Genomic DNA, 22,166 nt, shown 5'->3' with positions numbered 1-22,166 from the left:
TTGAGGTTGCATAGTATGGGATATTTTTTATCCTTCACATACGACTTGGATTGAAAATGTCTGCCTGGTGTGAGTTTTGTGTATACAAGTACATAATATCCAGCATGATGATACTGAACTCTACCTGAAAGTGGTTATACACCAAGTTAGAATTCACTTTCAGTAAGGCTTTATCATTATCAGTAGGTCAGAGTAGTACAGTCTCATCAATGGAGTGCGGTGTTGAAGCTACAGCAGCCCCAAGAAAGGGGTTTTGGGGTGATATGATAATGATGTTTATGATTATTGCATTTTGGCGGGTGCTTCTCTCTGGCCATAGTCATTTTAGATATTGTTTTTGTGCATTATCAGCCATATTGCCAGGCATCTCCTCTCTATTGGGTAACACTTAACCGTAACATTCCTAACACCCTCTTATTTTTTTCTAGGTTTGTGTTCAGTCACTCATAGCGGTGTAGAAGATAAGTCATGTATGACCTCTTCCTCTGAACCCATTGTTCTTCTTCCTTAGATAGTTTCTCATTTGTAAGTATATATATTCATTTGCTTTTTGCTTATTTTCCAATATTTTACAGATCCTGCTTTTCACTGATAATGGCCAGCAGTTTGGCCCATTTTTAATTGCCTTCCTTGAAAATAGGCCATGACGTTTGCTTTAATTTTCTTGGAGCTGTTATTCTTTCCATGTGATTCTAAACAACTCATGTGGCTTGCGTTGAGTTTCTGCACTCCTCTTTAGCTCACTGGGTGATGCATCACTTGGGTCTGTGTGCTTTATATGTCAAGGTTATTCATAAGCCTGCTTATTTGCTGTTTAATTGTATTTCTAGATCCCGCTTGCAGATGGTAACACTGAGTGAGGATGCATCTTCAACAAGGCTGTATCACCCTCAGTGAATAGAAAGGAGAAGAGTGATGTTGAGGCCCTTCCCACCCAAAAATCAGTTCCCCTTACCCTTTTCCCATGTGGAGTCGAGCCTTGAAGCTGCAGGAGCCGCATGAAAGGACTTACAAAGTTTGCATTCCTATCTTGGAGTTGCTGAACAATATAACTGGCCTTCATGCTTTTCATGGTCTTTGATTTTTTCAGATATACTCTTAGAACTGAAGCTACTGGAAAATTATAGGGCTTTCAGCTATTTGATAAAAGTTTTTGGATGATATATTGTGATGAAATGCAGTTGCTCTATGAAATTTGATTCAGTTGTTTTAATCACTCTATTTTATCATTCGGTTATGAGAACCTTCATATTTAAATGTTAAAAGAGGTTCATATAACAGTTTTGAATTAGAAATTTTGCTGTGAATTTGATTGAATATTGAACTTGCTATGAATCATCCTTGTTTTGGGCCTAAGAACTTTTGTCTCGGCAAACACTGATTTTTTTTCCCCCCTCATTTCTGGCAAATTTGCAATTAGTTTTGTGAAAGCTGTTCATTGTCCAGAGCATTTTAGGGCAAGCAGTTTTTCTTAAGTAGGTAGGGATGTGTTCCACATGGATTGGTTCCACATGGATTGTTGTTGAATTCTTATGTGTTCAATAGATAATGAAGAAAGACAGAGTGAGGAAATTTTCAAGTCTAAAAAATATTTGTTAATACTCATTAGAAATGCAATTAAGCATGCATACTGCCTTTTTTCCACCAGGTGTTTATAGAACTTACTCTGAAAGGAAAGTTGTGTGGAGAGGGAAAGATAAAAGAAGGAAGAGAATTCCAGTGCTTATTTGTTTGAAGGAAAGGAGGAGACATCGTAACAGCCAATCTTTATTTTCTCATAAATACTTAAGATTTATATGCCTCTCAACATTGAATCTGGTTGTCTGTTAGTGGTAAAATTTATATGCCTCTCAACATTGAATCTGGTTGTCTGTTAGTGGTACTGATTAACAGAGAGCACCGTTAACCTTTGCCACTCTGTTTGATACATGCTGTTTGCTTATGTCTTCTTACTGATACTACTGTCAGGCTGCTCAGTTGTACTTTTGTCTTTTGTCTGGTAACTTTACTTGGCAGATTCAACTTATATACCATGTAAATAATAAGTAAATTTTATCCCTGGGGATAGAATAGAAAGAATACTCCCCGTGTATTTCCTGCATGTCATAGAAGGTAACTAAATGGGGAGGGAGTAGGGGTCTGGAAATCCTCCTCTCCTGTTTTTAATTTTTCAGAGGTACAGAGAAGGGGGCCAAGTGAGGATATTCGCTTTTAAGGTTCAGTCCTCTGTTCTTAATGCTACCTCACTAACGTGGGAAATGGCGAATATGTATAAAAAAAATTGTAAGTATTGTTCATCTTTAGTGGAAATAGTGAGACAGTAACTGCTACCTTGCTTTTGTGGCTTCCAAGCAAATCATACAGAATAAACAGCAATGCTTTCTGTGAGTACAGATGATTGTGTTTTAATGGTTTCACAGACTGGCAGGCAATCATTTTCCTTGTTTTATGTCAGAGAGCAAACAAAAGAAATTGTAAGAAAGTGTGATGGCGAGATGTACTGTGTAAAGAAAGATATTTGTCTGGTTTATGGATGTAAAAATTTAGTATTTCTTGATAGCGGATTGTAACAATATAAGTTTTACTCAAGTTGCATCATTGTAATGTTTACAGAATACAAGCCAAGTAATCTGTCATGGAGGGTATAAGATAATTCTTTAACAGTACAATCGGTAAACTTTGGGGAGAATAAGATGTTTTGGAAGTAGGTTAGTGATGTAAAAAAAAATGAGTGAAAGCAAATGGGAACCTCAGTGGTAACAGGTAGGGAGGAGGAGATGGAGTGAGTTTTTTAAAGGACTCTTGAGCGTGGTAGATTTAGGGTATTTGAGTTGGGGTGGTGTGTGAAGTAAGAAACACATGGAGAGTGGTTTGCTAAAGAGAGAAGTGGTGAAAGCTTGGCATAAGATGAAATGTGGCAAGGCTACTGGAGTGGATGGTATTGCAGTTGAACTTTAAGAAAAAGGAGTTGAGTGTTGTTGATTAGTTAGTTAGGATTTTCACTGTATATATGGTTCATGGTAAGGTGCCTGAGGTTTATGGTGAGGTACCTGAGGATTGGCAGATAGAGGTGAGTGTTCAAACTACATAGGTATAAGCTTGTTGAGTATACCCGATAAGGTCTCTGGGACCTGGTTGTGGAAAGGGAACTGTGGTTTCAATGGATTGCAACGATTGCTAGAGAATGGGTGTGAGCGAATGTGGCCCTTCTTCATCTGTTCCTCGTGCTGCCTTGATAAACACTGGAAATGGGGATCTTGTCTTTAAAAAGATGATAATTCTGAGTGTCACTTAACACTTCCAAGTCAGAATGGTAGTACTTCTCTGGTTAGTAGCTCTGAAATCTGTTACCTTGAATAGAGGAAACTGTAATATGATACTCTTATATTAACACTCTAAAATTTATGATTTTCTCAGAAGAAATAAGTCTTTCCAGCAGGATTACATAGCAACCATATCTGTAGTATACGGACATTGTTCATGGATGATTATGTATATGAGGAATAATATTTTGAGTCATGAGGCCCTCTTACATGGGGAATGTGGGTAGAACAACTGCTTTTCAATAGCTCAACAATCCTGTCTGTCATCCATGATTTTGCCCAAAAATGAGAATTAGTAATATGATATGCTGGGAAGATTTTGCTGTACTTCTTACTTACCCCAGTATTGAAAATAAGTTATGGTGAATTATACTCATTTGCATATTATTTTTTGTGGATCTGTAGGTTTAGCAAGACATTGCTTTGCCTGGTAGCTGTTCCCAGGTTCCAGTTAGCTGGACTTCACCCAAGTTAGTTAGGCCTGCAAATAAAATGGCATTAGGTAGCAAAGTCATTATACCACTGCTGTCAGTTTCTTGGGTAGAGTTCAGTCCATGAAGCTGACCTGCCAAAAGACAGAACACTAAAAACAAAAAGAAATTTTGAAACGCAGGTAAGTGAACAGATCTGTTCAAGGACAAAATTGATAGTGTGGTACAGTTTCATTCTTTTAATTCTGTGGACACCTTGGTCATCAGTTTATAACCCTTTTGCTTTTGTAAATTTTACGTAGAATAATGGAGAGTTTCAACCCCAGTATATTACATTTCAAAAATTTACATTTTCAGATAATATGATTCTTTTTATTCATGTAGATTGCATTTAATTCTGTTGATTTGATAACACTTGATATTTTTCAATATAAGAGAGAATCAAAACAAAGAGATTAAAAGGTCTCTTTAAAGTCCTGGTAAGAAATGGTTTTTGTGATTTATGTTGACAGCATTTGATTTTGTTGATAACGGGCCAATATATTTATAGTGTGCAAGAGGACCAAACCAAAGAGGGAGAAGACACTTTAGAGTTGATAGATTCCATTATCACCCAGTCCCAACTCATGTATTATGCTGAGCCGCCCCCGGACATCGCTGCCTTGCCTCCTGACACTACGCTCACAACAAAGAGTGGTTATCTGAATGTCCAGAAGTAAGATTATGCGTTTCATTGTGAAAAATTCCAATATCTGAAGTTTTTAAGGGATTCTAATGAATGCTGAAGATACGGAAGGAGTCTTATGCAAGATTTCCCTTCTGTGTTACTTCTTTGGATCAAATTATTGTACTTAAGTTAATTTTCATTCACTGTTTCAGTATGCCTGTATAAGCAGTAACATTTTCCTAGTAACATATTGTTTTTAGAGTGTATTAGGAGATTGATCCAGATACTATTTAGAGGAGATATTTCTCATAAGATTTATGCAGATCGATGATGGTGGTGCTTTCAGGATCATTTACAGTTTCATGTTACGAATAAACTTTTTTGTTTTTTTTTTCCATTTTTTTCTGTCAGATAAACAACAGCTATCTGAAATGGGTTGAGTGATAAAGTGAAGATGAGAATATTTAGGAATAAAGAGGATATAGGAATGTCTGATTTTATCATTTAGATGTATAATGTGTATTGATGGGGTGGCAAGGGAGGTAGATGCAGGGGTCTTGCAGAGAGATGGGTGAATATGCAGTCATTAGGAGGTGAAGGGCCCAAGGAAGGGAGTCAGTTGTTGCTTGCTGATAACACAGCACTGGTGACAGATTTAAGTAAGAAACTGCTGAAGTTGGTGTATGAGTTTAGGAGAATACGTGAAAGTAGCAAGTTGAGATTAAATGAGAATAAAAGCAGGATTATGAGGTTTGGCAGTGCAGAGGGACAGGTTAATTGGGATGCAAGTTTGGATGGAGAAAATATGGAGGAAGTTGAATGTTTAAGATAGCTGAAAGTGGACATGGCGGTAGATGTTACCATGAAAGCAAAAGTGAGTCATAGTGTAGGTGAGGGGATGAAGGTTCTGGGAGCATTGAGGAATTTATGGAAAGAGAGGTCGATATTTGGGAGATGGAAATGGATATGTTTAAAGGTACAGTAGTCCCAATGATACTGTTTGGATGCAAGGCATTGGCTATGGCTGAGAATGTGAGGAGGAGTAGGGTGGATGTTGAAAATGAAATGTTTCAGCACAATATTTGGTAAGTGGAGGTTTGATTAAGTAAGTAGTGAAAGGATAAGAGGTGTGGTAATAAGAAGAATGTGTTTGAGAGAGCTGAAAAGGGTGTGCTGAAATTGCATGGACATACAGAGAGAAGTGGAGGGAACAAGAGAGCAGGGAGACAAAATTGGAGGTGGAAGGATGGAGTGAAAAAGGTTTTTTCATCAGAAAAACTTTTTTACTTTATACAAAGTTTGATAATTTGATAGTAAATTATTTTCATTTCAGAAAGTACATGGGTGTGATGAGCTCATGGGAACGACAGTTTGTATTTATTGAAGGTGGTAATCTCATGGGTGTTACGAAGGGTGAAGCAGTTGGATCACTGCTGATAGAGATAGATTCCTCCATGCTTGTTCATGCCACAGATACTGATGATCGACGCCATGTCTTTCAAGTAGTCTCCTGCAAAAAGTAAGTGCATTAATTTCTTTTTTTTACAAATAAGTCTGTTATGTGATTTTATCTAACTTTTTCATGTTCCTAACTTTAATTGCATGAAATCTCAAACAAATCTCTGTGTACATATTTTATTTCATATCTTGTGTACATATATTCAAAACTAATATATTTGCTTGTTACTCTTTATGTCTCCTTTGGTTTGTCTAATTGCTTACATTTATTCATAACTAAATATACCCTTTATGATGTTCTTCTCACAGGATTCCAATCCCACCTCATTACTGTATTTTATCTTGGTCGAGTGGATAGGCATTTAGAATAACGTACCAAGAAGATTTGGAGAAAGTCTGATGTGAATACCTTGTGTAATGCCAGAATTTATGTTTTACACCAATTTCCTCCTTACAAGGAACAATTTCATCCTTTCCGTTTTTGCTAGATTTTTTGATACTAAATTATATAATTTTTTTTCACTCTTTTACAGTGTATTATAATGTACATATAGGCCCTTCACAATATAGTGTCATTCTTTTAATCTCTCAAATTCTCTTCATGATGCTTTTATTGTACATTATTTTCATATGTTCGTTTTGTGTCTTTTCATTTACTGCAAGGAACAAGTCAGGAATAATTTGTGTAAGGTTCATAAATGTTCCAGAAACTAAAACCCCCCATATTCTTAGAAATGTTTGTATTATTGGATAATGTTTCAGATCTGTTACACTGCAAGCTCTTAATGATCGTGAGCGAGACGAGTGGATGTTGACTATTCACAACTTAGCAAAAGATGGTGGCTATGTCAAAGATGAGAAAACTGCCCCTGCATCTTTGTTCTCAGGAGTGGGTCAGTTCTTTGTGAGTATGAAAAGAAAATGATTATTTGATTATAAGCTATCTCCCACAAGGAAAGAGGAGATTAATGCAAATTTTTAGTTAAGGTAAGAAGTCATTGTTCATCACCATGCACTATGTTGGCTTATCATTTGTTTCCATCGGAAGAATGAAAATGAAGTAGGTAGTAGATTGGTTGGGCTTGGTCATTCCTGAAAGCACTATCATGAAAGAAGTAGAGAGATATCCTCATCTCATTGACGATCTTCTGTTTGATGGATGTTCACTTTCAAACGATGGCAAAAGATGTTGGTGGCTGGTTGGACAGAGGCAAGATGCTTATGAGTACTAATGATAAGTCTTTTGCCAATAGCCGGGTTTGTTTGTAGTGCTTGCTGTATGTGCCACTTGTTTCACAGCACTGTTATGCCATCTGCTAAACACAATGAAGAATTGTCAATTGCAGTTTCATCAAGAACCACTAGTAGCCATGTGTCTAGTTATCTTTTGAGGTTTTTCGTATTCTTAAGGTTTTTAGTATTCTCTCCTTGAAAGTTTTTTATTTTGTTGGCTTTGTTGGGCAAAACATTTAGATCTCCACCTTTTTTGTTGGGCTCATAAAATAGAAAACTTGATTACTTTCTTTTTCTGTCTTATAAGGCTTTTAGTTAGTAGATATTTGTTTCATCCCTTTGATTTGTTTTCATGTGTAAATTATTAATCTGTGTTCTTTGTTGACTGTATAGCTCAAGTTCTTTCAGTGTTTCATGATATTCCATGCTTCCCATTTCCTCAGTTTTGTTCATGAACTTGTTTGCATTTTCTCCAATTTGTTTGTTTCAACTTTTGTTTGGGACCATAAAACATAACAGTGTTTAATTTGGCTCGTATGCACTTTACTGAACTGTTTCATCAGTAGCTACATCTCTCGTGTCTTGGAAGTCCTCATTATCATTCCACATATTATTCGACTGTAATATGATTTCCCAATGTCTTAAGTTTTCAGATTTGCATTCATGATGTCAGTTAGGCTTTAACATTTCAGTCTCTTTTCATTTTGAATCTCTGTAAGGTGTCACCATTGTGTTGTTAAAAATTCAGTGACTTTTCTTTGAAGTATAGATCTCTCTGTCTTATGGTTAGAACCCCATAACCATCATGGGAGAACCCTTAGCTTTCAAGGTGTTAGAAATCCCCTGACGTTAGTCAAATTGGGATATTCCATGATAATTCTCCCCATTCAACCTAGATGTTTGTTACTGGGAGTCACCCACCAACAACCAGTCGTTAACTACCTAGATTTATGATATCATCCTTAAATGAGGTCAGGGTCTTGGCATCTAGCAAGCCTCATTTTGCATGTTTGTTTTTGGTTTGGTACTCCTGACTCAATGGGGGTTGTCAGTTTCTAGTTTGAGTTTCTGTTCATTATCTAATCTGAAATATCCTATGACACTTTTCATAGTGAAGGCATGTACAGAGCATCAGATTGGGGAAGAGCAATGTGGTTCCAGAAGTGATAGAGGATGTGTGGATCAGGTGTTTGCTTTGAAGAATGTATGTGGGAAATGCTTAGAAATGCAAATGGGTTTGTATGTAGCATCTATGGATCTGGAGAAGGCATATGATGGAGTTGATAGAGATGCCCTGTGGAAGGTATTAAGAACATTTGGTGTGGGAGGCAAGTTGTTAGAAGCGGTGAAAAGTTTTTATCGAGGATGTAAGGCATTGTACGACGAAGCTGGTGACTGAGTTTGGTAAAGTGTGTGAAAGAAGAACACTGAGAGTAAATGTGAATAAGAGCAAGGTTATTAAGTACAGTAAGGTTGAGGGACAAGTCAATTGGGAAGTAAGTTTAAATGGAGAAAAACTGGAGGAAGTGAAGTTTTTCAGATATCAGGGAGTGGATTTGGCAGTGGATGGAACCATGGAAGTGGAAGTGAATCATAGGGTGGGGGAGGGGGCGAAAATTCTGGGAGCGTTGAAGAATGTGTGAAAGGCGAGAACGTTATCTCGGAAAGCGAAAATGGGTATGTTTGAAGGAATAGTGGTTCCAACAATGTTGTATGGTTGCAAAGTGTGGGCTATAGAGAGTTGTGTGGAGGAGGATGGATGTCCTGGAAATGAGATGTTTGAGGACAATATGTGGTGTGAGGTGGTTTGATCGAGTAAGTAACGTAAGGGTAAGAGAGATGTGTGGAAATAAAAAGAGCGTGGTTGAGAGAGCAGAAGAGGGTGTTTTGAAATGGTTTGGGTACATGGAGAGAATGAGTGAGGAAAGATTGACCAAGAGGATATATGTGTCGGAGGTGGAGGGAACGAGGAGAAGAGGGAGACCAAATTGGAGGTGGAAAGATGGAGTGAAAAAGATTTTGTGTGATCGGGGCCTGAACATGCAGGAGGGTGAAAGGAGGGCAAGGAATAGAGTGAATTGGATCGATGTGGTATACCGGGGTTGACGTGCTGTCAGTGGATTGAATCAGGGCATGTGAAGTGTCTGGGGTAAACCATGGAAAGCTGTGTAGGTATGTATATTTGCGTGTGTGGACGTATGTATATACTTGTGTATGGGGATGGGTTGGGCCATTTCTTTCTTCTGTTTCCTTGCGCTACCTCGCAAACGCGGGAGACAGCGACAAAGCAAAAAAAAAAAAAAAAATAGATAGACACAAATTGTAAGCCCCTTGTGTTTTTTTCAGGGTATTACTGTATTAGACTGGAGACTTGTCAGTGCCATAAGTTGCAGTATGGCAGTGACTTTTTTCCGTGTGTACTTCTCTCGCTCCTCATTTGTTTTCCCTTCTTTTTTTTCCTCATCCTTATTTTATTAATTACTTGTACTCACTATGTGTTTTTTTTACTTTTCTTTTACTTTTTGCTGGGATAGGGTTTTCCTGTATGGGCCCAGTGTGGAAGACAGAGGTAAAGGATTTAGGAATTTTTGTTGGCTGAGGACACTAGCTTAGCCTTTGAGAGGTTTTCATGTCAAACTGATGATACACCAAGTAGATCCCTCCTTGAATTTTTTTGGTTTTGTTTTAATGGTCTTGCCAGTTGACAGATCTTTTTAACAAATGCTGCTCGTCACCTTGTGCCACAGTGTGGAGATGAGTTCTAGACCTAGTTGTATGAGATCCCATTCCTTGACCAGTATACCATGATATATTAGGGGTTACTAGGGTCAAAGGCATCTTTCCCAGAGCATTCTGTTAGGATCATTTCTTAACCATTAAACTTCTCCCACTATCATCTGATGATCCGTAGAGAACTTCCCATCATCACATGACAATTTATGTTTTACTATCCCGTACATTTCACCAGAAAGGATTAAAGTTGCTCATGATATGGGCAAAAAAAAAAAAAAAAGTATTCAGATCTCCTGTTTCCTATTATGAAGTGAAAGATTACATGTGAAATTAAAGGACTTGTATGAAAAAGTGAGTTAACATAATTGTTTGGCCAAAGTATTGTGCAAAAATTGTGTGTTAGAAACCCCAGCAAGTGGCTGATGGGAGGGTTTAGGAGGTAGTAGGAGGAGTTGCTGTTGCAAAATCAGTAATGACTTGTTACAAGTTATGAAAGAAAAGCATATAAATGTAAAGGAGCTCTTTCTCATTATTCCTATCTTTAGTTTTGCTCTTGTCTTACTTGGTTTTCAAAGAAAAAACACAGAATTTTGTCAAGAGTTGATTAGTTGTTTTGATATGTTATTTCAAAATCTGTACGAATTTTCAACATTGGGCTTTATTTTTTTTCTATTGAATACATAAGTACACTAATTATTTCACATATTTGGTTGTTTCTCCCCTATCCCTGGGGATAGGGGAGAAAGAATACTTCCCACGTATTCCCTGCGTGTCGTTGAAGGCGACTAAAAGGGGAGGGAGCGGGAGGCTGGAAATCCTCCCCTCTCGTTTTTTTTAATTTTCCAAAAGAAGGAACAGAGAATTGGGCCAGGTGAGGGAATTCCCTCAAAGGCCCAGTCCTCTGTTCTTAGTGCTACCTCGCTAATGCGGGAAATGGCAAATAGTTTGAAAGAAAAGAAAAGATTTGGTTGTTTTCATATTTTCTCCAGTTGTAGAAGAACCAACTCAGATTTTTTTCTAAGCTTTGCTTATAAATGAGAATAATCCTTTGGATCTGTTCTTTTTTTTTTTTTTTTTTCTTTGTCGCTGTCTCCCGCGTTTGCGAGGTAGCGCAAGGAAACAGACGAAAGAAATGGCCCAACCCACCCCCATACACATGTATATACATACGTCCACACACGCAAATATACATACCTACACAGCTTTCCATGGTTTACCCCAGACGCTTCACATGCCTTGATTCAATCCACTGACAGCACGTCAACCCCGGTATACCACATCGCTCCAATTCACTCTATTCCTTGCCCTCCTTTCACCCTCCTGCATGTTCAGGCCCCGATCACACAAAATCTTTTTCACTCCATCTTTCCACCTCCAATTTGGTCTCCCTCTTCTCCTCGTTCCCTCCACACATATATCCTCTTAGTCAATCTTTCCTCACTCATTCTCTCCATGTGCCCAAACCATTTCAAAACACCCTCTTCTGCTCTCTCAACCACGCTCTTTTTATTTCCACACATCTCTCTTACCCTTACATTACTTACTCGATCAAACCACCTCACACCACACATTGTCCTCAAACATCTCATTTCCAGCACATCCATCCTCCTGCGCACAACTCTATCCATAGCCCACGCCTCGCAACCATACAACATTGTTGGAACCACTATTCCTTCAAACATACCCATTTTTGCTTTCTGAGATAATGTTCTCGACTTCCACACATTCTTCAAGGCTCCCAGAATTTTCGCCCCCTCCCCCACCCTATGATCCACTTCCGCTTCCGTGGTTCCATCCGCTGCAAGATCCACTCCCAGATATCTAAAACACTTCACTTCCTCCAGTTTTTCTCCATTCAAACTCACCTCCCAATTGACTTATATGGGATCTGTTCTATTCTTTGTAATACCTTCTACTTTTTTGTGTTACACTTTTTTCTTAAGTGATATTCAGCTTATGATTGTTTACTTCAGTTTCTTCTGAAACAGTATTGTGTTGGCATTTGTATACCACCAGTTTCAATTCACTCTATCTCATGCCCACCTTTCACCCTCCTGCATGTTCAGGCCTCAGTCACTCAAAATATTTTTCACTTCATCCTTCCATCTCCAATTTGGTGGCCCCCTTCTCCTTGTTCTCTCATCTTGTGACACATATTTCCTCTTCGTTAACATTTCCTCACTCACTTCCTATGTACTACCATACCATTTCAGCACATTCTCTCCTGCTCTCTTAACTACACACTGTCTCATTACTGCACCTTTTTCTTACCCTTTTATAACTCAATCAAACCACCTCACATCACATATTGTCCTTGGTCATTTCATTTCCAACACATCCATCCTTCTGTGCACATCCTCATCTGTAGCCCATGCCTCACATCCATACAATTTGTTTGGACTACTATACCATTAGGCGTACCCATTTTGTTCTCACAAATAGCTTTCTCTCTTTCCGCACATTCTTCAGAGCTCCCAGGACCTTTGCTCACTGCTCCAACCCCATGGCTCACTTCTGCTTCTGTGGTTCAATTTACTGCTGTGTCCTTTCCCAGGTATCTAGAACATTTCATTTCCTCCAATTTTTCTCCATTCAAATTTACACCCCAACTAACCTGTCCCTCAATCCTGCTAGACCTTGATTTTACTCATTTTACTGTCAACTTCCTCCTTTCACGCACTCTTTCAAACTCAGTTACCGACTTCTGTAGTGTCTAACTCGAATTTGCGACAAGTGTTCTATCATCAGTAATCAACAACTTCCCTGGCCCTCTCATTTCCTCCAGTCTGCATATATACCCCTCTCTCCGAGACTGTTACATTTACCTCCCACACCACCACATCCATAAACAAATTAAACGGTCATGGTGACATCACACATTCTTTGCCTCTGTCTTAATGTTATTTTGTATAAAAACCTCATTTCAGATCAGTTATTTTTTTTCTTATACATATTATTCCACTTTATTTTGTTCATCTACAAGTTCAAGTCATTCAATATTTTAATATTTTTCAAAAGTTGTGGTGACTCCTATAATGTTTTCTGAAATGCTTGTTTTATTAACATAAGTGTTTGTGAAGAGTGCCATAAAATCAACTAGATAAGGTAAGTTATGTTATCTCTTGGTGGGAGTTGTGGTTTACTTTGACTAGGTTGTACATCTCGCACATGATTACCACCTTTTAAGTTGCTCCCTTGTATCTGTTGATCCATTTGGTAGTTTTCCCTATTTTCACACTTGTCTGTCATTTTCCATGTTAATGAGGTAGCAGTGGGAGCAGACGAGAAAAGGCCGCATTCCCTTGCATTCATTCTCTAATTGTCATATTCAGTGCTTTCACATATGTTTACATATATAATCTGCTACTCTTCCCATTTTATGAATGAAAATTAAAGAGTCTGAGCCACATTATTATTGGTTCCCATTTACATTAAACTTTTCAGTGACAGTAGTTTGTTAGATTGCCATTAGATTTCCTGGTGTAGATATAAGTGGTCACTGTGTTTATTGTACTTGTAGCAGGACAGCTTACTGCTGTTAGTTTGCAATTCTTATGAATTCTTGTGCTTACACTCAAAATTTGTACATAGATTGCTACCCAACTGTTTCATCATGACTGTGCTCTCAGAATATTTTGTATTTCTGTAAGTCTCCTGCATTCTGAATTCTCTCATAAAATCATGTTTTTATCATATTTGTTAAGGATTGAATTATCTTATATTCATTGAGGTAGTTGATTTTAAGTCTGGAATTCTCTGTAATTAAGTTTAGTATATTCATATATATTTTTTTTTATTTTTCTTTCGATATATTTCATAAATTTGATAGTTTGATCTGTCCTCACTACGTTTTCCAAGTTACATAGCTTCATATGTTTGATTTTCCTGAGCTCCTTTCTGTTTCCATTAGCATTTCTGGTTTAGAAATTGTTTAGATTTAGATCTGTATTCATACTTTCATGTGGGATTTAATCTGTGTTGTAATTGATATCTCTATATACTAGTTTCCCCAACGTGTTTTTCATTATTTTTGTAATCTCTTGGTTCCACCTCTGTACTCACTGTTGTCCATTCTCTGCTGTTTATTTTCGTGATCTTAATCTTTCAGGTTCCACTCTTCTCCATGTTTGTTCATTTTTTTCTACAATTGTCTGATTCCTTCATTTTACTCATATTAATTTGATTCTTGTTTTTGTTTTGCTTATAATTCTTCATCTTGTATGAAATTGCAAAACCCATGGAGATGATAGATATCTTTACCTGTTACCCCAATTACATTCTTGATATTCTGGATGCCTGAATTTACATTAACCTTGCCTTTACAGGTTCACAGCCTTTTGCATGATAGCTTCCATAACGCAACATCTTATTACATAAAAGAGGTTGCTTATTTCTGCATGTCATCAAATTCATGTCTTTTCTTTTAAGTCAGTGTTTTGCTTCTCTTTCAGCTGCATTTGATTCTTTGCCTTTATTTGTTTTCATTCCTTTCATGGCCTGTTTGATATAAGCTTCAATTCCTTGCTTTATCTTCACTCATTTTTCGCAGTGATTCATCATTAACTTCCCGTTCATCCAGTGTTTTATTACAGTCGTGACCTTCACAGTTCATTTCTTTTTCTGAATTCCTTTCCTCATCACTAGTTCTTCCTAGTACCAAACTGGTTCATCTTTTATGAACAACTAGTCCCCTTCCTTTTCTTTTAGGGGTGAGGATGCACACATTCTTTGTGCACAGCTTTTTTCGTAATCCATATGATATTGAAATTGGTATTTTCTAGCATCCTGTTATTAGCGTTTATTACAGTTTTGTTTTCTGGATAGTAACCTCTTATTAATCTGGCTATATCATTGTCCTTGGTGTCACCTTACGTCCTAGACACCACAGTCTTTTAAGATTTCAGATCTCCTTTTGTTCTGTTATTCTTATACATTTAGATATTCAGGAAGCTTTTCAACATAGTATTTTGTATGTGTGTGTTGTGATGTGTGTAAGCATAAGTGATTGAAGGTAAATGCGAGTAAAGGTAAAGCAGTGGTGTTTGAAAGGGAACAGAATGACAGTATAGATTTTGCAAAACTGTATAGAGTGAAAGAAGAAAGTGTACTAAACTGTGTTTTGGATATGAGGAGAAAGATCAGAAGAGGTGAGAGAATTTTTTGAGTATTAAGAGTTGTCTTTGGTAAGTTTGGTGATATGGAAGGAGAGGTAAAGGAGAGAGCAGCATAAAGTGGAAGTCATTGAGTCCCTTAATAGAATGATGAAGGGTAAAGGTGTAAGTATGGAATTGACGAGAGGATTAGACATCATAGTACTCCCAACCCTGACCTATGAATCGGAAATGTGGACATGGAATGAGTGACAGAGGTCAAAAATCCAGGCTGTGGAAATGAGCTGTTTAAGAGGAGCATGTGGTGTGACTAGATGAAATGAATGATAATACAAGTAAAGGAGTTGGTGTGAGAGGAGGACCACCAGTGACATGGGGAAAAAGAGTGGAAGAAGACTGGAAGGAGAGAAATAGTGGGAGAATGCATGGAATAGTGTATACGAGGGTGGCATGTGAGGACAGGGATAAATGGAAACTCTTTTGCCGTAGGCAACTCCCTTGATGGGTGTTCCCAGAGGGAATGGGATTCAGAGATATAGATGAATTTTTGTATTACATTTAGAATTAAACCGGTTTTGTTTTCATGTGGTAGGACTGTGTTCTACTGCCTGGTCACTTCGTGTTCTCCACTTGAATACCTTCTCTGTTATTGGTCACTTCACTAATACCTGATGTATGGATGCTGATGTTGAGATTTTTTGCCAAAAGATGTCGCACTCACTGCATGACTTGCTTGAGGAATAATACTGTTGCTCTCAGCTAGCATTTACAGCAAGATTATCAATCCAGGATTGAATTGAAACAGTGTTTGTCCATGTGTCAAGTCTTCTTGTAAATGATTCTGTTGTCATTGAGAGAAAGTGAGAGAGTACCTAGAGGTGAGTATGATGAAAGTCTGATTATGTGACCATGGTAGTACTTACAGCAGGTTAAATGAATGGAAATGTTGGACACTCGAATGCTTTTGATAATACTTGATAATGTATCTGGCACTACTTTGCTCATGCAGGAAATGGTGATCAAGTATGAAAAAATATGAAAAAAATATTGATGCTGAAGATAATTCTGAATTCTGTTAAAGAAATATTGAAGAACTTGAATTGAAAAAAAATATCTGTATATTCTTTCTTAGTAGATGATATGACATTGACAAATGGAGGTTAACTGGACTTCTTTTACACCTGTGTGAGGGTAATGATTTTGCATATGTTTACAATGAATGGTAGGCATAGGGAATTTAACACTGAAGGTAAGAGATTAAGGAATATGGAGATTTAGGGGATGTGTAGAATTCTAAAGAAACTTTTACTATTTGCATGAGACTTAGTTGATATCGGCTTGTTTTTATTGTGGGAGTTAAAAGATGAGGATGCATTTGTATTTCTCTTATTTCAAACAGGCAGATAAGTTTCATGCAGCCTCTGCTGCCATGGGTTCAGCTCCTTCAACACCAACCATCGCCACATCATCCACCTCGCAGTCATCCAGCCCATCAGTCACAGCCAGCAGTCCTCCAGAAGTGGCTATACCCCCAGATGCTCCCATAGTATTTGATCTCCTCACATCACCAGAAGAAACATTTTCACTAAGTCTTGATAGGTTAGTATAAAGATCAGTTAAGCTGATATATATTCTGTCTTAATGATCACCTCTTTCCTATCATGTGTGTACGATTCCTTTTATTTCACTTGTCAAGGCCTATTAAGGTAGTTCTTATATATATTTTGCTTTTCTCTACTTATCTTTGGGAAAGGGGAGAAAGAATACTGCCATCATATTCCCTGCATTTCGTGGAAGGTGACAAAGAGGGGCTGGTGCATAATGCTGGAAATCCTGCCTTCCTGTATTACTTTCTAAATGAAGGAACAGAGCGATGAGCTAAGCGAGGAATTTTCCCTCTACGGCTCAGTCATCTGTTCTTGATGCTACCTCGCTCGTGCGGGAAATGGCAAGCATGTATGAAAAAGAGAACTATCTTTAGTGATTGGTTACTTGCAGTAATATCAAACGGCCACCAGATGAGGTTGGTCAAACACTCTCCTAACAAGATCAAATGAAAATTGTGTAGAGAGTTTTGAAGCTTGCAGAAGTGCATGTAACCACCCCTTCCCCCTTTACTCCATCACCTACCATCCTTTATAACCTGAGCATGTAAGAGTGCCTATTCATATTGTCTGTTTTCTTATTCATACCATTGTGTAGTAGTGCCACTTGCCTAACACCTCTGAAATTTTGCAGAGATATAGTCCTCCACTTGAATTATGTGTGGCTCGTAAGGGAATCAAGTTTTGTGTAAGACCTAGAATGAATCCAACAAGGTCACACATTAAGCTTCACCTTTAAATCAACATGATCCTGTTTAAGAGCAAGAAAATTCTGGTCTGGCTTTTGCTTAAAAGCCTACCATCTTATTTTTCAGTAGGGCGGTATGCTAAAGTATAATGTAAATCACTTATTGCCCATGATTATCTGAACAGAATTTGTACTTTATCAGTAGAATGTAGGTCTTTGCCTGATAATACAGCAGGATAACACATTCAGATATTTTGAATGCTCAATGTCTCTGTATCTTTTAGTGTCCAAGGTCCAACACTAGTGACGAGACAGTCGTGGAAGAATTCTGTATGTTGGTTTGACTATCACATAGGTGAAAAGATGACTGTGAGAAGTACATCAGCAAGTGTACATTAAGGAGGAATGTAAGGAAGCCTAAAAACCAGAGACAGGCATAAGTAAGGGGAAATTATTCAAGGCAGAAAAATGGCAATACTGTAATGTTTGAAGGATAATGTTAAGTTTGAAAATGTGCAGCAGACCATCATTTGTGCTGCAATGAATATGGTTAAAGAACAGAACAATTACTTGGAGAATAGGCAAGCCTTAACTTCTCTCAGGTAATCTTTATTTGATAAAATGTTATTTTGTTGAACAGCCTGTGTGACTTTGCATGAAAAGCCATTTTTTCAGTATCACAGGAGTTCTCTGTTGAAACTTTTTTTTTCTTTTTAAGTATCCTAATGATTTCACTATATGTCTCATATGTCATCTTTCTTTTATCATACTGACTTCAAGTTTTAGCTAATGATATGCCACTTGTGATCAAGATAACCTCAGCTGTGCGAAGTTGTAAAAGTCACTTGGATCCAAAATATTAAATTTTTTGATGTAGCATATTGTTAGGTGTAACATTTGCTAGTTCTTTATTGTAATACATGATGAACACATTATTGCAGTGAAGAGAACAAGAAAGAAGAGACAGATGAAAACAAAGTCCTTGAAGACAGCGAAGGAAGCAACATCTTCACCGTCCGTTTCCTTGGCTCCATGGGCGTCAATGTAGACAAAGGTGAGATAATTAGTATGTGATGAAGGCACAGCGAAGATGCTCTTAATCATTCTTGACAAGTTTTATGCTCAGATCGGTTGGAACTGTACATGAAGATCTATTGTATGAAGCTCTAGCTTTTTCCTGTGGCTGTCTCTCTCATTAGAAAATGCTTTTGAGTCTACTTTGGAAATATTTGCAGAGGGAAAGATAACAGATCCCATTAACTGCACTAGTAGGCACTCAGGGCAGTCGCAGGTCTGAGAATACAAGAGGTAAGCAAAGACCTTTGAAATCAAGTTAATGTAAGCTAGAAATACGGAAACATTGGATGGTGATTGAAGTTTTGGTTTGGAGACTTGACTGATATATTTATAGATGATGTGCTGCAGTTTAGGTGAGTGGGGCATTGTGAGTTGATTGCCTGCTTGCCATGTGTGTTCCTTCGTGGAACCAAATATATCTGGGAGTGGACTTGGCAGCAAATGGAACCATGGAAGCGGAAGCAAATCATAGGGTGGGGGAGGGGGGTGAAGGTTCTGGGAACTATGAAGAATGTGCAGAAAGAGAGAACATTATCTCGGAGAACAAAAATGGGCATGTTTGAAGGAATAGTAATTCCAACAATATTATATGGTTGTGAGGAATGGGCTATAGGTAGGATTGTATAGCGGAGGGTGGATGTGTTGGAAATGAAATGTTTGAGGACAGTATGTGGTGTGAGGCAGTTTGATCGAGTGTGTAAATAAAGGGTAAGATAAATGTGTTTTGATGAAAAGAGTGTAGTTGAGAGAGCAGAAGAGGGTGTGTTGAAATGGTGTGGACATATGGAATGAATGAGTAAGGAAAGGTTGACAAAGAGGATATATGCATCAGGTGGAAGGAACAAGGAGAAGCGGGAGACCAAATTGGAGGTGGAACAATGGAGTGAAAAAGATTTTGAGAAGTTGGGGCCTGAACATGCAGGAGGGTGAGAGGCATGCAAGGAATAGAGTGAATTGGAATGATATGGTAGACTGGGGTTGACTTGCTGTCATTGGACTGAACTAGGGCATGTGAAATGTTTGGGGTAAACCACGGAAGGTCTGTGGGGCCTAGATGTGGATAGGGATCTGTGGTTTTGGTACATTACACATGACAACTAGAGACTGAGTGTGAGCGAATGTGGCCTTGTTTTTGTCTGTTTTCCTGGCACTACCTCGCTGATGCAGGGGGGTAGAGATGTTGTTTCCTGTGGGGAGGGGTGGCGCCAGGAATGGATGAAGACAAGCAAGTATGAATATGTACATGTGTATATAGATATATGTCTGTGTATGTGTATGTATATGTGTATATGTTGATATGTATATGTTTGTATATGTACATGTATGAGCGTGTATGTATATATGAGTGTATGTGGATGGATGGATCTTTTTTCGTCTATTCCATGGCGCTACCTCGCTGGGATGGGAAGCAGTGGTCAGGTATAGTAGATATATATATATAGATAGAAAATTGTTTATGTGTGTGTATATAAGTGGATGGGTTTTGACTCGTCTGTTTCCTGGTGCTACCTCGCAGATGCAGGAAACGGCAATCAAGTATGATAAATATAATTACATTACCTTACTACCCCAGGAGTCCCTTTATCTTCTGTGGGGCTTCCAAAGCACTTTAGGCAGGACTGCAGGTCATAAAGTATGGTGATGTTGCATCAGTCTTCATTGCAGTTGTTAAATCATGATCACAAAGGGTCTTGAAACATATTTGATCAGTGTTTTTTATGTTACTTGGATGGGTGGTGTGCAGAGCATAGATGACGAAGGACAACTTATATATGTGTAGGTAGTGTGGTTTAAGATGGTTGTGTCTGGCAGGGTATTGTTTGGGAAAGTGAAAATGTGCAAGTATTCTTTTTTTGACTAAAAAGGGGGTGGCCCTGATGTCACTAGGTATGGTTTTTGAGCAGGCTCTCTTACTGCAGTTTCTCCTTTTAAAGAATCACACTGATATTTTGAGACTTTTCCATGTTTGACTTAAAATGAGGCAAGAACCATTTTTGAGGCATTTGCTTAGTTGACACAAAGTGAGAAGAGGAAGAATCCTTTTGTTTATTAAGAAAATATGATTTTAAAGCAATGATTTGGTTTCAGGGGTTTAAGTCTTCACAATTTGAAAATACCTCATTTAGGTCTTCTTGTGTGGAGTATGCCCCAGTTAAATCAAGGCCTTTTTGTGCCAGAGGTGGAGCTCAGTGAGTATCCATTTATTTTCCCATGCCATCATTATCCTGTTTCCATTTCAAAATCCATCTCTTGAATCATGACAGCAACAAGCATAAGGTACAGATTTCAGAGGTTGGTGAATGAGGTGGCTTGGAGATGCCACCTCACCATTGCTTCATAGATATCAGAGGCTTTGACTGATTGCCCTCTTGTTGAATGGTCTCCTTGAATGAGTATTAACTAGTCTCATTGATATTATCGTGGTCAAACAGGGTGAGTCCTTGAGAATACACCCTATGAGCGAGAGCTCTGTCTAATTCTCAGTGGGCTCTGCCTTTTGTCGAGAAATAATTTTTGGACTCCAAATTAATCTGTATTGATAATGCATTTTCAAGCCTCAGGGAGTCAGATCAGTTATAATAAGTGCCTCTGCAGCTGTGTGTCAGGTACTGTAAAGAGAGTTCTTTCTTTCAGTGATTAGTTTCTATGGGACAGCCAAGGTAAATTGGCAACAGGAAACAAATGTATTGCTTGATTCATACGATAAATTCAAGATGACTCAGTTTTAAGAAATAGCATGATATGAAAATATGTTTGTTCGTCATTCTTGAAAATGAATGTTTTGGCTGATGATGATATAATTTTAATATTGTATATTGTTCATGCTTATTTATTAGTTATTATGTGTGAGCAGTTTTTATATTTTTGTCTTATGATTTCACTTTTTCATTGAAGATTGATTATTTGTCATCTTCCTTTCAGTTATTACTTTCATAGATGGTGAGTGATTGCATTCAGTTATTTATCGCTTTTGAATAACATTAACGAGCATCTTGTAAGTGCATTTTAGAGGTCTTGTAGTTGGTCCCTGATGAAGTTGGTTGCACTGTTAAATGTCTTATACTGTCTGAGTTGCTTTTCAGGTAAAACTTAGTAAGATGTCTTTTATTATAGTTTTCAAACTGTTATCTAAGTGTAGATGTGCCAGTTATTATGGGCATGAATGAGGATACACACATTTTAATGGCTGTCTGGTGTAGTGATCCTACATAATCCTGATTATTTATTAGCTTTACAGAACTTCCAGTATTCACTCCTCTTCATGAATTTAGACAGTACGTTATTTATTTATTTATTGATTTATCTATGTATTAGCTTTACAGAACTTCCAGTAACCATTCCTCTTCATGAGTTTAATGAGTTTGTTATTTATTAACTCATGCCTCTTACTTTGCCATTATTACTGAAATTCTTATTTATCCCCTGCTGTCCATCTCTGCAATAGACAACACAACAGTAGATATGAATAGAAGGAAGAATAAGTCATGGATCATGTTCAAATGATAAACTCTCTGCAGCCGTAGTGTGTTGGATGGGTACTATTGAAGCAAATTTTGTCATGGGGGGGGGGGTAGAAGTGACTGCCATATTGAATAGTTGAGCTGAGAGATCTCAGGATATATATTTACTGTTTTCAGTGATTATGTAGTAGGAAAGTTTGGTTTGATGATTGGTGCTGAAGAGCTAATGATGTATGCTCAAGATGCAGCTGTAATTTGAGATTCAGCTGAAGGGCTATAAACATGTATCAGATTTGGAAGGTTATGGAAAATATAAAAGTTTAATGCCTGTGCAGAGCACTTTTGTTTAGATCTGTGTGAAAGAAAAAGTGTATGGAAGC

General features: G+C 37.9%; 1 protein-coding gene across 3 annotated transcripts in view; it reads left to right on the top strand.

The window, feature by feature from the left end:
• Positions 1-22,166, top strand: part of LOC139757433 (DCC-interacting protein 13-alpha-like) — a 47,692-nt gene that overhangs the window by 10,699 nt on the left and 14,827 nt on the right. For 2 of the 3 annotated variants that reach the window (XM_071677946.1, XM_071677948.1), the window contains exons 7-12: positions 4,305-4,469; positions 5,755-5,940; positions 6,642-6,783; positions 16,356-16,555; positions 18,190-18,302; positions 21,248-21,265. In XM_071677946.1, the coding sequence (XP_071534047.1) occupies positions 4,305-4,469; positions 5,755-5,940; positions 6,642-6,783; positions 16,356-16,555; positions 18,190-18,302; positions 21,248-21,265 (824 nt within the window). The remainder of the gene's footprint in view (positions 1-4,304; positions 4,470-5,754; positions 5,941-6,641; positions 6,784-16,355; positions 16,556-18,189; positions 18,303-21,247; positions 21,266-22,166) is intronic. The other variant, XM_071677947.1, reaches the window with a different exon arrangement.

This window comes from Panulirus ornatus, chromosome 26, assembly GCF_036320965.1.
Source record: "Panulirus ornatus isolate Po-2019 chromosome 26, ASM3632096v1, whole genome shotgun sequence".
Lineage (NCBI taxonomy): Eukaryota > Metazoa > Arthropoda > Malacostraca > Decapoda > Palinuridae > Panulirus > Panulirus ornatus.
The sequence above is the reverse complement of the archived record's forward strand: the minus strand, read 5'-3'. Positions and strand labels throughout refer to the sequence as shown.